At 46.6% G+C, this 16,568-nt stretch overlaps 1 protein-coding gene across 1 annotated transcript; it reads left to right on the top strand.

The window, feature by feature from the left end:
* Window positions 1-15,651: 15,651 nt before the first annotated feature.
* On the top strand, window positions 15,652-16,262 carry LOC136529943 (SKP1-like protein 1). The gene has a single exon (XM_066522991.1). The coding sequence runs from the start codon at window positions 15,652-15,654 to the stop codon at window positions 16,186-16,188; it is 537 nt and encodes a 178-aa protein (XP_066379088.1). The 3' UTR covers window positions 16,189-16,262.
* The last annotated feature ends 306 nt before the right edge of the window (window positions 16,263-16,568 follow it).

A 16,568-nucleotide genomic window follows, 5' to 3' on the forward strand; every position in this document is an offset into this window, starting at 1 on the left:
AGGGTTCTCCAGGTGAGGAAAAATTCGCCCTGCCACCACATCACCTCCAGATAGATTTGTTTACTGACTGAGGGCTTAGGTGCATAGTTATTAGAAACAGGCCGAATCAGTGGTCTGACCAGAAAAAATCGGAACCAGAACGACAGAACCCCAATCGTTCGATTCACTTAAAAGATTGATATACAATCAAACTAGCAATAGATCGAAGGAACCGCCATTTTTTTTCCTCAAAAACCAATAAAAGCCACCCCCAATGAGTTGCTAACAAACCGAACGTGACGCGCTAAGCAGAGCAAGTCATGCGTGGGAAGTGAAAATACACAAAAAAAAGGTAGGCCACCAAGTGCAAAGAAGAGTTCCCACCACTGAGCTACACAATCTTTTGTGTTTTGCATACATGTATTATTATTATTATTATTAAAGGCTTTGAGCGGGTGATTCAACGGTTTGAACCAATCAAACCGTAAATTGAGATCTCAACCAGTTTGATATCTAGTCCGGTTCTAATAACTATGCTTAGGTGGCGGCAATGAGCAGAAACCAAATGGGGCAACAGGGTTGGACAGTGTCTAGGCTATATTTTCTCTAGCTCGGCAGCCATCTTCTAGATTCAAACTAGCACTAAATCTATGTGCTAGTGACAAACATTTTGTTAGGCACTTTGGTGCATAAGTAACGATGGGGTTGAAAGGATCAAGATGCCCAAGAGGGGGGTGAATTGGGCTAATTCTAAATTTTCTTGCAATAATCAAATCCTACGGATAGCCCAATTAACCCCTTGTGCCAAGAAAAGTGTTTCTATCAAATTAACGCACAAAAGACTTGTAACCTATGTTCTAAACTTACTCTAGCATGGCAATTCTATGAATGTAAAGACAAGTATTGAATTGCTCAAAGTAAATACTCAAAGTAAATGCTCAAAGTAAATGGAGAGAGGAACGCGGCGATGTTTTGCCGAGGTATCGGAGAGTCGCCACTCCCCACTAGTCCTCGTTGGAGCACCCGCACAAGGGTGTAGCTCCCCCTTGATCCGCGCAAGGATCAAGTGCTCTCTACGGGTTGATTCTTCGACACTCCGTCGCGGCGAATCACCCAAAGCCGCTCACAACTTGAGTTGGGTCACCCACAAGCTCCACCGGGTGAACACCAAGCTCCCAATCACCACCAAGCCATCTAGGTGATGGCGATCACCAAGAGTAACAAGCATGAACTCTCACTTGACCATGCGAAGCCTAATGAGAAGATGGATGCACACTTGTCTACTCTTGATTCACTAATGAGGTTTCACTCTTGGATTCTCAAATCACAAACACCTCACTAGGACCTTGCTCTTCTTGGCACTCACAAACGTGTTTCTCAGCTGTTGAAATGAGCAAAAGTGACTCCACACACGAGTGGAGCTTCTATTTATAAGGCAGCCTAAAAACGAATCGTTATGAGCTTCTGCGGGGTGACCGGACGCTCCGGTCAGTTCAACCCGCGAACCAGTAAAAAAGTATTGACCGGACGCTGGCAGGGTTCGGTCAGCACTGATCGGACGCATCCGGTCGCATAAAACCCTTACTGGAACCTTACTGGACTTGACCGGATGCTGAACCCTCAGGGTCCGGTCAGCACTGACCGGATGCGTCCGGTCGCAGATTCCCTTCTCTGGAACCTTACTGGAGTTAACCGGACGCTGCCTTTCAGCATCCGGTCACATGACCCCTTCAGCGTCCGGTCGCACCGAACGCAGACAGCTGAACAAATAAACTGACCGGACCCTGCGGCCAGCGTCCGGTCGCACCGGGGCCAGCGTCCGGTCAGCATTTGACCCTCCATTCACTTCCAACTCTTGATCATATATGAATGAAGTTTGCTCCAAAGGATCTTAGGCATTCATAGGAGCTACCTAGAGCTAGTTTTAACAACTGTGCACCACACCTAACTCACTAGGCTTAACTAGGTCAAGCTACCCGTCCATACCCCCTTAATAGTACGGCCAAAGGAAAAAAAAGTCCTAAACTACTCTAAGTGTCACTCCAACTCCAATCGACACTTAGAACTAGTCATCCTTAACCTTGTCATCCATCCTTTGAAAACCGAAACGATTTCCATCGTAGGGGCATGACAACTTTGATTGCTCGATTGATCTCCATTACTATGACCTAACTTAATTGCATCTGCAAAACATACGTTAGTCATAGTAATCTTATATTGTCATTAATCACCGAAACCCAACTAGGGGCCTAGATGCTTTCAATCTTCCCCTTTTTGGTGATTGATGACAATACCACCTCGAATATGTGAAAGAGTGAGGTTTTTGACGGGCTTAGTTCATATAAGCTTTTGTCTATAAGAACAAAAGTGTTAGTCAAGCTTATATGACCCAAGCCAACACAGTGTACTCAAAGAATATGAATTAAGCATGAGTACGAGTAACAAAGCTCATTTGCATCGGAGTAAAACTATGGAAGCAAAGGCAAATAAGCATAACACAAGTGATATGACACATAAATAATGTAAAGTAGAGAGCACACATGTCATATATCACAATCACGTAGATAGCATTGTCACATAGATATAATAATATGCATGAAAGTAATCACACGAATGCATAAGTAAGTGTATCTCACAAATAAAACTCCAAATGTATATAATATGCTACTACTATATAACTAGCTCCCCCTAGATCACACTCTCCCTGAGTCTACATACTCAAACCCTCTCCCCCTTTGGCGTCAAACACCAAAAAGCTAAGGGTCGGTCGGCGGGGCTGCAGTGGATGAGTCGGGCGCTGAAGTACGTGGGGCAAGCTGGAACTAGGCACCATCATCGTCTAACCCTGAGCTCTAAACTGACTGACCCTCTGTGGCAGGAAGTGTCGCTAAAGCGGTCTGGATCTAAGCTGGGACAGGTGCTGCCTGTGAAGCTGCTGGTACATCTATAGGATCTGATGATGCGACTGAGCTAGGAAGCCTCTGAGTAGTCACTGCAACTGGAGCTGCTGTAGAAGGACCGGCGGCATGCATATGAGGTGGTGTAGGCATACCGGTCAGCTCACTGAAAGATGCTCCAAGACTCCTGGAGACTGACGTGTCAGGCACAAATAGCGAGGGTGATGGCTCTGGTGAGAAACCCGTGTGATATGGAGTGAACTGCGGGGCAACCATCGATGAGGACAACCACTGGGACATCTGAACTGTAGGTGAAGCGAATGGAGCTAGAGGCTGTCCCTGACTCTGAAGCCCGCTGGGCTGTATAGCTGGAGTCATCATGGTGGAGGCAGGCTGAGCAAGCTGGGGCAAAGACTGTGGCAGTGGAGCCCCAAGTGCTGTCACGACATGCTGCATGAAGCCCATAAGCTGCTGCTGCATAAGTATCTGCTGGTGATGCATCTGCTGTTGCTGCTGCTGGAGAAGCTGCTGCTGCCTCTGGAACTCGTCCTGACGAGCCTAGAACTATGCGAAGTTGGCAGCGGTCTCCTGTGCCTGTCGTGCCTGGTCCTGCTACATCCGCTCAAGAATAGCTATCAATGCGGGATCCGTCTGCGGTGCTGGTGGAGCTGAGCTGGAACTACCGGCCTCTGCATCATGTCTGCGTGGAGGCATCTGAGGAATCGGTAGATAGTCATCATCCAAGCTATCACTGGACTCAGTCATCTCCTGCTGTGCCTCAAGCTGCTCCTCCTCTGTAGCGGCGATGCCTCTAATGATCTCGTCCTACTGAGCTGCTGACTTGGGAACATCTAGACGATGGCTGGGCCGAGCTGGTGCCTGTGGAGTGCTGTACCTGATCCTCTGTGCCATGTTGTATGCTGGAAACTCTGTGGTGGCAGCCCTGTACTCAGCAACTAACTCAGGAGTCCTGACCTGCACACACTTGAGCATCAAGAATGTGACCCAATGTGCATAAGGAAGCTGTCGGCGACCCTTGAAACCCTCAGCAATAGTATCCTCCATCTCTGATAGAAGGAGGTCCCAAATGTCGAATACGGTCTGCTGCATCAGAGCATTAAGAAGCTAGAGCTATAAGCGAGTCAGGCCCTCCCTGTATCCCAACCTAGGAAGCAGTGTCCTCCTAATAATGGCCTCTAGCACTCTCGCTGTAGGAGTCAAGTCACTAGGGTTCCTGCTCAACCCCTCACCAAAGGGCTCCTTGAAGCAATGTCGCACTAAATCTGTAGGGGGCACCAACCCTCCATGAGGACGCCTAGGAGGCTCCTGCTGTCCATAGCATACCTCATGTAGCTTGACAGGCTGATCCTATAGCCGCAGTATCTCCCGGGCCCTAGAGCTCCTCACCTGGTAATCTCTGCCGTTGAATGCAAAATGAATGAAGTTGTGATACGGATCAACGTAGAGTGAAGCATAGAACTGCTGGACCCAAGATGGTACATATACTCCTATCTGGCCAATCAGATCTGCAAGCCCCGGTAAATATAACAAGTAGGGGCGGATGTGCTCTCCAGCTGCTGCCACAATAGACTCCAAACTGCAAACCCTCTGTGATCTGAACACTGCCCCACTATTGATATAGGCATTGTAGAAGTCCTCCTAGAGCGGTGTATAGAACCCCTCAGCTGCTCTCTCATCCCTCCTCGGAGGGAACCACACGTCGAACTCAACAAAGCGCAGCTGGCGAACCTGCCTAGCTATAGCGGCCCTCAAGTCGAGGTGTACCACTAGAGGCGGACCCTGTGGTCTGGGCGGAGGGCGTGACCCCCTACGCTGTGTAGCTGGCCTCGGTGGAACTGTAGCACTGGTATGACCTGAGCGGCGTAGCTGGGGTGCCGGCTCGGTCACCTCGGTCTGCTGACTCTCCTGAGTCTCCTGGGCTGGCTAAGGCTCTGCTGGTGGGGGCTGCTGCTGTGCCTCATGCTGGGACTCCCCCTGATGCTGAGGCTCCTCAATGACCAGATGATGTCCTGCCATCATGACAGTCCCAGGTGGACTACCATGAAGCCGCTCAATCTCCCTTAGTCTGTCCTGCGCATCTGGTGCCAGCTAATCTGCTATGACGATTCCACTACGGGCACCGCCTCTCTCTGCACGCTCTACGGCCTCTACAACAACTGCTACTCTCGCTGTCTCTGCGTCGGGGTACTTGTGCTTCTTGGATGTCACCTGCTTGGTTGACTTGCCCTTCGATCCTACAGGCTGGCGAGGCGGGGGCCTCCATTCATCATCACCTGGGCCACCACCAACATTCTTGGTGCGAGCCATCTGATTTGACAAGAGGGTGAACTGCCGCTGATGAAGATCAACAGACAAACTGACACTCCCGAGGCTTGGCCTCGATCCTTACTCACGAGCTTGGCTCCGAGTTGACTGCCAACTGCCACAAAAACCACAACGGCACCGACTCGCTGCACGATAGAATAGATAGATATACGAATAAATACAATATATCTACTAGATGCGAAAGCCTAGGAAGCAAGCAATGTAGGTACGAAATTGAGACGACGGGCAAGCTACCTGATGATCCGACGATCCGAGAAAAGGAAAGACATCGCGCGGGGAACCTCGGAACCGACTAGGGTTAGGGATCGCGAACCGCTTCGAAGATTTCGGCGGCCCTGAATGATTTAGGTTAGAGCATTGAGATTTGGACTAGATCATGTGCGAAGCAATTTGAGGAAAAAAAATTTGCCCTTACCAATGGAGGGGGGGAGAGCAAGGGCAGAGCACTGGAATCGGCCTTGAGATCACTGGGAGCCGGAGGAGCCGACGGCGGCGCTGTCGTCGTGGGAGGTGCACGGGACAGTCGAGCGAGTGAGCTAGGGTTGACGCGGCTGTGGTGGCATGCTAAGCGGGCACAAAGTGCTCTGCAGCGACGGTGCGGTGAGCTTGGGAGCGGGATGGAGCTACGGTGGCGCGGCTAGCAGCGGCAGTGAAGGCGACGGCGCTAGCTAGGTCATGGCGGGATTCGGCGGCGCGGGTTAGGTCAAGGAGAAAGAACTCGAAGGCTGCGGTTATATGAGGGTCCCAAACGCGACAGAGAAGGAAACGGAGAAAAGAGTCCTGAAGTCACGCGAGATCCACTGACCGGACGCTCCGGTGGTAGCGACCGGACGCTACCACCCAGCGTCCGGTCGATTCCAGAGAGGTCCAATTCCTCTGGAATCAGGACCGGACGTGTCCGGTGGTCCATGATCGGACGCAGGCAGGGTCCGGTCAGTACAGCTTGTTCTTCCTTTGATCGACCGGACACTGGATCCCCTCCTGACCGGACACACAAACGCAGCGTCCGGTCACTCCTTCACCAGCAGTTCACCTCCTGTGAACTGACCGGACGCTGGATAGCAGCGTTCGGTGCAGCTTTTCTAGCAAATCTTCAACCTTCCTTCGCGCTGCCTGTTCCCAATCAAGTCCCAACTTGACTAAGACTCAAATAAACACCAATTGGGACTGATATGAGTGACATCTCTCAAACCCTCATATTTTTCAAAATATTTTGCCTTAGGCTATTATTCTTTTTAAGAAGATAGGCGATAAAAGGGCAAATGGAACAAAACGACAAAACAACATTCATGCATATGCAATACTTGTAAGTAAATCTAGTTGCTTGTCAAGTTTGATCCAAGGTTAAGCTTCTTCACACGCTTTTCAGCGGTTATCTTAACCATGTTAGACAAGCCCTATATGCATTGCCATAAATTTAAACATGTTGTATATTACAATGAATGCAAGGGACAACACAAGCTCAATTTTTAGTGAAGTTGCTAAAATCAAGTACATTGAGCTCATTCCGCAATCTACAAAATATTGCCTCATCTAGCGGTTTAGTGAAGATATCCGCTAATTGATCTTCGGATCTTACACCTTCTAGTGATATATCATTTTTAGCAACATGATCTCTTAGAAAGTGATGGCGGATATCTATGTGCTTGGTGCGAGAGTGTTGAACTGGATTATTTGCAAGTTTTACCGCACTTTCATTGTCGCACAAAAGAGGTACCTTCTCTAGAACTACTCTGTAGTCTAGCAAAGTTTGTTTCATGTATAATATTTGTGCACAACAAGCACCCGCGGCAATGTATTTCGCTTTGGCGGTGGACAAAGCCACACTATTTTGTTTCTTGGAGGACCAAGACACAAGTGATCTACCAAGCAAATGGCACCCTCCAAATGTGCTCTTTCTATCAACTTTGCATCCGGCGTAATCCGAATTGGAATAGCCAATTAATTCAAATAAAGCTCCTTTGGGATACCAAAGGCCAATGCTTGGTGTGTGCTTAAGATACCTAAGGATTCTTTTTACGGTAATTAAATATGTTTCCTTAGGACTAGCTTGAAATCTAGTACACATACACACACTAAACATGATGTCGGGCCAAGATGCGGTCAAATATAACAAGCTACCAATCATAGAACGGTAGAGAGTTTGATCAACCGGGTTACCTCCCTCATCTAGGTCGAGATGTCCATTGGTAGGCATTGGTGTCTTGATTGGCTTACATTCATCCATCTTGAATCTCTTAAGAAGATCTTTTGTGTATTTCTCTTGAGAAATGAAGATGCCTTCTTTCATTTGCTTGACTTGAAAACCAAGAAAGAATGTAAGCTCACCAATCATTGACATCTCGAACTCCTTCGACATCAATTCACCAAATTCTTTGCATGAGTCTTCATTTGATGATCCAAAGATGATATCATCAACATATACTTGAAAAATGAAGATATGCCCATCAAGCTTCTTGGTGAATAGTGTGGTGTCGACCTTCCCAATGGTGAAGCCCTTCTCAATAAGGAAGTCCCGAAGGCGCTCATACCAAGCTCTTGGGGCTTGCTTAAGCCCATATAGTGCCTTGGACAACCTATAAACATGATTAGGATATCTAGGGTCTTCAAACTCGGGAGGTTGATCAACATAGACTAGTTCATTAATAAAGCCATTTAAAAATGCACTTTTCACATCCATTTGATATAGTTTTATTTCATGATGTGATGCATATGCAAGAAGGATACGGATGGCTTCTAATCTTGCAACCGGTGCAAAGGTCTCTCCAAAATCCAAACCTTCAACTTGAGAGAACCCCTTTGCTACTAGTCTAGCCTTGTTCCTCACAACACCTTGATCATCTTGCTTGTTGCGGAACACCCACTTTGTTCCAATGACTCTTGCACCTTTTGGTCGCTCTTCAAGAGTCCAAACTTTATTGCGAGTGAAGTTGTTCAACTCTTCATGCATGGCATTGATCCAATCTGGATCTTTAAGAGCTTCTTCTACTTTGGTAGGCTCATAGCAAGAGACAAAAGAGTGATGAGCAATAAATGAAGTAAGTTTTTTAGATCGAGTCATTACACCCTTTGATGGACTCCCTATGATGAGATCTTGTGGATGATCTTGTAGGAGAGGTGTATTTCTTCTATTGACCACTTAAGGAGGAGGTTGTGGAGCATCAACATCTTGTGCTTGTACCACCATTTGCTCATGGGAGATATGAGTATCTTCATTTTCCACTCTCCCATCTTTTTCACCATCTTGTGGTACACTTGATGAAGAAGGTTGGTTAATGACTTCTACATCATCTTCATCATCTTTTGGCTTGATGTCTCCCATCGGAATATTCTTCATAGCCTCTCTCAACGGTTCATCACCTACATCATCAAGATTCTCATGTGCTCCTTGAGAGCCGTTAGATTCATCAAATTCCACATCATATGTTTCTTCAACCAAGCCAGTGGCATGATTAAATACTCTATATGCTTTGGACTTCAATGAGTAACCAACAAGAAAACCTATATCACAACATCTTTGAAACTTCCCTAGGTGTTGCCGCTTCTTATAGATGTAGCATTTGCAACCAAACACCCTAAAGAATGAGATGTCCGGCTTCTTCCCATTGAGCAACTCATAAGGTGTCTTGCCAAGGAACTTTTGAAGGAATGGGTAGTTGGATACATAACATGCGGTGTTGATTGCTTCTGCCCATAGAGCTTCAGAGGTGTTGTACTCATCTAGCATTGTCCTTGCAAGAGTGATCAAAGTCCGGTTCTTCCTCTCAACTACACCATTTTGTTGAGGAGTATAAGTTGCGGAGACTTCATGTTTGATTCTAACTTCATCACAATAAGCTTCTATGTTTGTGTTGTCAAACTCTTTGCCATTGTCACTTCTTATCTTCTTGAGCTTCACTTCAAATTCATTTTGAGCTCTCTTGGTAAACTTCTTGAAGCAAGAGGCAACTTTGGATTTGTCATGAAGGAAGAACACCCATGTATACCTTGAATAGTCATCCACAATCATAAGACAATAGAGATTTCCTCCCAAACTCTTGTATGTTGTTGGTCCAAATAAATCCATGTGTAGGAGTTCTAGCACTCTTGTGATTGATATGAAAGCTTTGGTTGGATGAGTGTTTGCAACTTGCTTGCCGGCTTGACATGCACTACAAAGCTTGTCCTTTTCAAACTTCACATCCTTCAACCCTCTCACTAAATCATTCTTCATAAGCTTCTTGAGTGAGCTCATCCCAACATGAGCAAGTCTTCTATGCCATAGCCACCCAAGATTTGTTTTGGTGAATAGGCAAGTCTTCAAATTTGCATCTTCGGAGGTGAAGTCAACTAGATATAAGTTGTTGTATCTAAATCCATTAAATATCACTTGATTGTCATCTACCTTGGATACAACAACCTCTTTCTCGGTGAACAAGCATTGAAAGCCAAGATCACACAATTGCCCAACGGATAGCAAGTTGAAGCTCAATGAAGCAATATAGAGCACATTGGAGATGGAATGATCATTTGATATTGCCACTTTGCCCAATCCTTTAACTTTGCCCTTTGAATTATCTCCAAATGTTATTTTCTCTTGTCCATCTACCTCTTCATCTAGTGAGGTGAATATACGAGGATCACCGGTCATATGTTGAGTGCAACCACTATCAATAACCCAATGACTTCCACCGGTCTTGTAGTTCACCTACACACATGAGATTCAAACTTTAGGAATCCAAACTTGTTGAGGACCCTTCACCTTCTCAACAAGTGACTTAGCCACCCAAATCTTCTTAGGCCTACTCTTGTTAGGGGTCCTAAGAACATAACTTTCATCTTTCCACTAGAATCTTTTCTAAGCATGTAGTGAGCATTGAAAGCAAAAGGTCTAGCATGCTTGGGCAAGGGTTGTGGCGGTAGAGTTTGACACTCATGAGCAAAGTGGCCTTCTTGTCCACACTCAAAACATCTCTTTGACTTTGGCTTTGGCTTTGATTGTTGATGTTGAGCTTGAGCCTTCTTCTTCTCTACACTTGCCACATATCCAATGCCACTTCTATCCATCTTCATGATGGTGTTCATGAGTAGCTCACTTTGGAGATGCTTGCCTCTAGCAAACTTGCTCAATCCCACCTTAAGATGCTCTTTTTCCATCTTGAGCTTCTTGTTCTCTTCCTTGAGAACATCATTGTTCTTCTCTTCCTTGAGCTTCTTGTTTTCTTCTTTGAGCTTCTCATTCTCAAGGATTAACTCTTTGTCATGATCAAGAGTTTCTAGCACAATGGTGTTATGGCTTTTCATCTCTTCAAGATCTTTTATGAGCTTCTCATTATCACTCTTGAGCTTGACATACTCATTATAATCATTGCACTCAACCACTTGCTTGCCTTTGCTACTAGATCCATGCTCAATGCTTTCATCAATTAAATCATCACATGAAATAGCTATATCAATCTTGACAACATGGTTAGTAGCATCATGTGGCTCATTTGGTAAAAATTCTTGAGCAATAACGAGAGTATCATGATTAATCTTAAGAGTAGTGTATTTATCTTTTAGCTTGTTGTGGCTAGTGATGAGTTCATTGTGCACCTACTCAAGTTTATCATGTTTATCTTTAAGCTCTTTCTTGGAGGATTTGAGCTCCTTGAGTTTGGATGATATAGCATCATTAGTTTCTCGAAGCTCATCATTAGCCTTTTCCAATGTATCACACTTAGCTAAGAGTGAATCATTTTTAGCATCAAACTTTTCATTTGTAGCTCTACTCTTTCTAATAATCTTAGTGTATTTTCTTAATATTTTGACAAGATCATCATATGTGGGTGAGTCGTCATCATCGCTATCGCTATCATCATCACTAGCATGTTCATCATCACTACTATCATCACTCTTAGTTACCTTGCGTTCACCTTTGGCCATAAGGCATAGGTGTGTAGAGGATGATGGCTATGGTGGTAGTGAAGATGCAAGATCAATAGCAATGGCGGCCACCTTTTCATCATCACTATCTTCATCGGATGATCCACTTGATGAATCTATGTCCGTGAGCCAATCACCGACAATGTAGGCCTTTCCACTCTTCTTCTTCTTGTGGAAGTCCCTCTTCTTGCCATCTCTCTTCTTGTATGGCTTGTTCTTTTTCTTCTCATCTTCATCTTCATTGCTTGAGTCATCTTTCTTGCCCTTGTTCTTGTTCTTGAACTTGTTTTTCTTGGGCTTTGTGCATTGATGAGCAAGATGGCCAAGTTCACCACAATTGTAGCAATCCATCTCGGAGATTGGCTTTCTTCTTGAGCTAGTGAAGAACTTCTTCTTCTTGCCATCAAACTTGATTCCACTCTTGTTTAGCTTCTTTAGCATCTTGGCGGTCTTCTTCACCATGAGAGCAAGACTTTCTTCATCATCTTCTTCATCACTTGAGCTCTCATACTCAAGTTTAGCTTTGCCCTTATCTTGACTCGCTTTGAATGATAAGTCCTTCTCTTTCTTCTTTGTAGAGGATGAGCCATCTTGTGGGGTGATGTGCATGTACATCTCATGAGCATTGATCTTTCCTAAGATTTGTGTCGGTGTAGCGGTGGAAAGATCACCTTGGTGTAGCACGGTCACAATATGGCCATATTTGTCAATGGGGAGGACACTCAAGATCTTTCTCACAACGTCGGATGGCGACATTTGAGTAAGTCCAAGCCCATTGACTTCCTCTACAAGAACATTCAAACGTGAATACATCTCATTAGCACATTCTTTGGGAAGCATCTCAAATGAATTTAGCTTTTTAATCACAAGATGATAGCATTCCTCACGCTCACTCTTAGTTTCCTCATGGAGCGCACGAATGTCCGACCATAGTACATGGGCGTCTTTGTGGTTCCTTACGCGGTTGAACACATCTTTGCAAAGACCTCTAAAGATGGTGTTGCGAGCCTTTGTATTCCATTTTTCATAGTTCACTTCATCGCCTTGAAGTTGTGCGGGATTCTTAGGTGTTGGGAACCTTTGAGAGGCGGCTCTAAGTATTCCAACGTCTAGAGCTTCTAGATATGCCTCCATGCGAATTTTCCAATATGGAAAATCATCCCCCTCGAAGATAGGAGGAGGTCCATCCCCGTGAGACATCTTACTCTAAGCGGTTAAGCTTAAAAACGTGAGCACGAGGCTTCGATACTAATTGAAAGGATTAAGATGCCCAAGAGGGAGGGTGAATTGGGCTAATTCTAAATTTTTTTTGCAATAATCAAATCCTACGGATAGCCCAATTAACCCCTTGTGCCTAGAAAAATGTTTCTATCAAATTAACGCACAAAAGACTTGCAACCTATGTTTTAAACTTACTCTAGCATGGCAATTCTATGAATGTAAAGACAAGTATTGAATTGCTCAAAGTAAATACTCAAAGTAAATGCTCAAAGTAAATGGAGAGAGGAACGCAGCGATGTTTTACCGAGGTATCGGAGAGTCGCCACTCCCCACTAGTCCTCGTTGGAGCACCCGCGCAAGGGTGTAGCTCCCCCTTGATCCGCGCAAGGATCAAGTGCTCTCTACGGGTTGATTCTTCGACACTCCATTGCGGCGAATCACCCAAAGCCGCTCACAACTTGAGTTGGGTCACCCACAAGCTCCACCGGGTGAACACCAAGCTCCCAATCACCACCAAGCCATCTAGGTGATGGCGATCACCAAGAGTAACAAGCACGAACTCTCACTTGACCACGCGAAGCCTAATGAGAAGATGGATGCACACTTGTCTACTCTTGATTCACTAATGAGGTTTCACTCTTGGATTCTCAAATCACAAACACCTCACTAGGACCTTGCTCTTCTTGGCACTCACAAACGTGTTTCTCAGCTGTTGAAATGAGCAAAAGTGACTCCACACACGAGTGGAGCTTCTATTTATAAGGTAGCCTAAAAAACGAACCGTTATGAGCTTCTGTAGGGTGACCGGACGCTCCGGTCGTGTTGACCGGACGCTCCGGTCAGTTCAACCCGTGAACGAGTAAAAATGTATTGACCAGACGCTGGCAGGGTCCGGTCAGCACTGACCGGACGCGTCTGGTCGCATAAAACCCTTACTGGACTTGACCGGACGCTAAACCCTCAGGGTCCGGTCAGCACTGACCGGATGCGTCCGGTCGCAGATTCTCTTCTCTAGAACCTTACTGGAGTCGACCGGACGCTGCCTTTCAGCGTCCGGTCACATGACCCCTTCAGCGTCCGGTCGCACCGAACGTAGACAGCTAATCAAATGAACTGACCGGACCCTGCGGCCAGTGTCCGGTCGCACCGGGGCCAGCGTCCGGTCAGCATTTGACCCTCCATTCACTTCCAACTCTCGATCATATGTGAATGAAGTTTGCTCCAAAGGATCTTAGGCATTCATAGGAGCTACCTAGAGCTAGTTTTAATAAGTGTGCACCACACCTAACTCACTAGGCTTAACTAGGTCAAGCTACCCGTCCATACCCCCCTTAATAGTACGGCCAAAGGAAAAACAAAGTCCTAAACTACTCTAAGTGTCACTCCAACTCCAATCGACACTTAGAACTAGTCATCCTTAACCTTGTCGTCCATCCTTTGAAAACCGAAACGATTTCCATCATAGGGGCATGACAACTTTGATTGCCCGATTGATCTCCATTACTATGACCTAACTTAATTGCATCTGTAAAACATACGTTAGTCATAGTAATCTTGTATTGTCATTAATCACCGAAACCCAACTAGGGGCCTAGATGCTTTCAGGGGTGTTGAAGTACGAAGTTTTAAATAGCGGGCTAAGCCTTTTAGTGTCAGACTCCTCCAAAAGCTATAAAAACTATAGTAAGCTATAGCAGGAACTATTTCATTTACATTGCGTTTGGATGTAGATATTCAACCACCGAATTTGGAATTGGTATTGGCTAGCACTGAATGGATGGTTTGGAATTCGAAAGTGGAAATCAAGTTCAATACCAACCGGTATTCGCAGCACCTCCATGCCCTGTTCCTCAATACGAAGCCTCACCCCAAAGTCCACGAGAGGACATGGACCGAGCTCCTCCATCTTTCACACCAGCGATTGAGCTTCTTCGCTCTAGTCCTGCTCCGTCTCCGACGCCGAAGAACCAAGCTCTGCCACATCTTCCACCCTCGTCTTTGAAGTTAACAAACCGAGCTCCTCCGTCTTTGTCGATCTGCCGGTGGTAACGTCGATCCGGTGGTCTCCTCCTCCTCCTCCAGCTCCAGCGTGCCATGGCTGCCGTCGAGGGGCCTAGCTCCTCCCCGTCGTGGCCTCCATCATCGCACTCTGCCCGAGCTCCCTGCCATGGCCTCCGTTGAGCTCCACCTAGCTCCAACCTGCCATGGCCATAGTAGAGGTGCCCAACTACTCCCCACCATGGCCTCTATCACGCTCTGCCCGAGCTCCGCCTAGCTCTGACCAGCCATGGCCACCGTCGAGGGGACTCCACCCCGCCATGGCCGTTGCCAGGCATCACCCTACCATAGCCGTCGTTGACATCCGCCTAAGTTATGCCCAACTCCACCCACCACAGAGATCCTCGGGCATGTGAGAGAGAGGAGAGGATTTTCAAGTCCATGCTTTTGCATCCAAACAGGAAATGGATTTGACCTACTTCATAGAATTCCAAAAGTTGATTCAATGGCCATCCAAACAACAATATTTGATTTGGGGCTATTCCAATACTATTGATAATTTGGTATTAAACCCAATTCATGTCTCCAATGTCTACATCCAAACGAACTCGTAGAGATTATAATTACTTATGCACAGAAAACATGTAATTAAGAAAAATTCATGGCTGAAACTTGGCTGAAACTGGCTGAAAAACACTGTTTCGGCTGAATTGTTGTGAGAGAAAAACACTGTTACGGCTGAAAAAAGAAGCCGAACAAACCGAATATGGGGTAAGCCGAACATGGCCATACTCAAATACATATACAGGGCTCTTGAAGAACATATCTCCTAATCCATTTTATAGTATTCATTCAACATTCATCAACAATCAATAATTAGTCTATCGTCCATTACCTCATTTTTTAAGTAAAGAATTACCTAAAGAATTACCTTGATCAACATTAACAGCGCTAAAAGTATTTTGCGGTCCCCTAAAAAAAGTATTTTTCGGTCAGCCCGTCTTTCGCGTTTAGCCTTTCGCGTGGGGCGTGCGTGGCTCGAAGAAACTCTTTTACCTGACACGAACGACTTCAAGATTTTAGCTGGGGCCGCCAGCCCGTCACGGCCTGATTTCCAATTTTCGCTTCACGAGCCTCTTTTCGCTTCCCCGAGGCACGTCCTGATTTCCGATAATCCAATCTACTACTAAATCTGATTTCCAATCTTCTACGGAGTACTAAATCTCAGGAGAGACCAGACCACCAACTCACCAAGCCACCTATCCGGCGACCCAGGGCGACTCTGACGAGGCAAGCAGCGGCGGCGATGGCTGCCGCGGCGGACTCTGGCGGCGACGGCGGCACCAGCAGCGGGGAGAAGACGATCGTGCTCGTCAGCTCAGACAACAGCGCGCGCTTCGAGGTGAGGGAGGCGGCGGCGTTGCTGTCGCAGACCGTGCGCCGCATGATCGACGAGGCCGGAGCCGACGCTAGCGGCGACGGTATCACACTCCCCGACGTCGACGCAAAGACCCTAGCCAAGGTGCTCGAGTACTGCAACAAGCACGCCCCCGCGAGCTCGAGCTCTTCCGCGGCGGAGGCCGCCCCGCCGGCCGAGGGCGAGGAGGACCTAGAGCGCTTCGACAGGGAGTTCGTGCGCGTCGACATGGGCACGCTCTACTCGCTCGTCACGGCCGCTAGTTACCTCAAGATCGAGGGCCTGCTGAACCTCACCTGCCAGACCATCGCCGACATGATCAAGGGCAAGACGCCGGAGCAGATAAGAAAGACGCTCGGGATCACGAGCGAATTCACGCCCGAGGAGGAGGACGAGGCGCGCCGCGAGAATGCCTGGGCCTTCTAGTGTGGTTGCCGTGGCCTCTGCGCTCTGGAAGATCGATGATCCTGCGCGTCTATCATCATAGTATAATATAGGAGTACGTAGATCGCTTGTTCTAGCTAGTCCGTCCGATTTTCTTTTTTGACGCAAATTCTAGCTCGTTCATACATACTTCAACTGTTTCTCAGTCGACAATTATAATCAAATTAGGGATCTCTTTCGAAGTTCGTCTGGCACAGTTTTGTCAAAACATATTTGCAATCTGTCGTTTTCAAATTTGCATTACATCTGTCTTTCTAATTTGCTTGTCGATTTTCTGTCTTTTTGCGAATTAGTTGTCCATCACCGCACTAGTGCAGTTTCATCTCAGTTGTCCATCAGTAGAAGATACAGACATGTAGAGG

This window comes from Miscanthus floridulus, chromosome 19, assembly GCF_019320115.1.
Source record: "Miscanthus floridulus cultivar M001 chromosome 19, ASM1932011v1, whole genome shotgun sequence".
Classification (NCBI taxonomy): Eukaryota; Viridiplantae; Streptophyta; class Magnoliopsida; order Poales; family Poaceae; genus Miscanthus; species Miscanthus floridulus.

What these genes read in the sequence shown, in the direction of transcription:
- LOC136529943 (XM_066522991.1), top strand. Translation starts at nt 15,652, where the DNA reads ATGGCTGCCGCGGCGGACTCTGGCGGCGACGGCGGCACCAGCAGCGGG.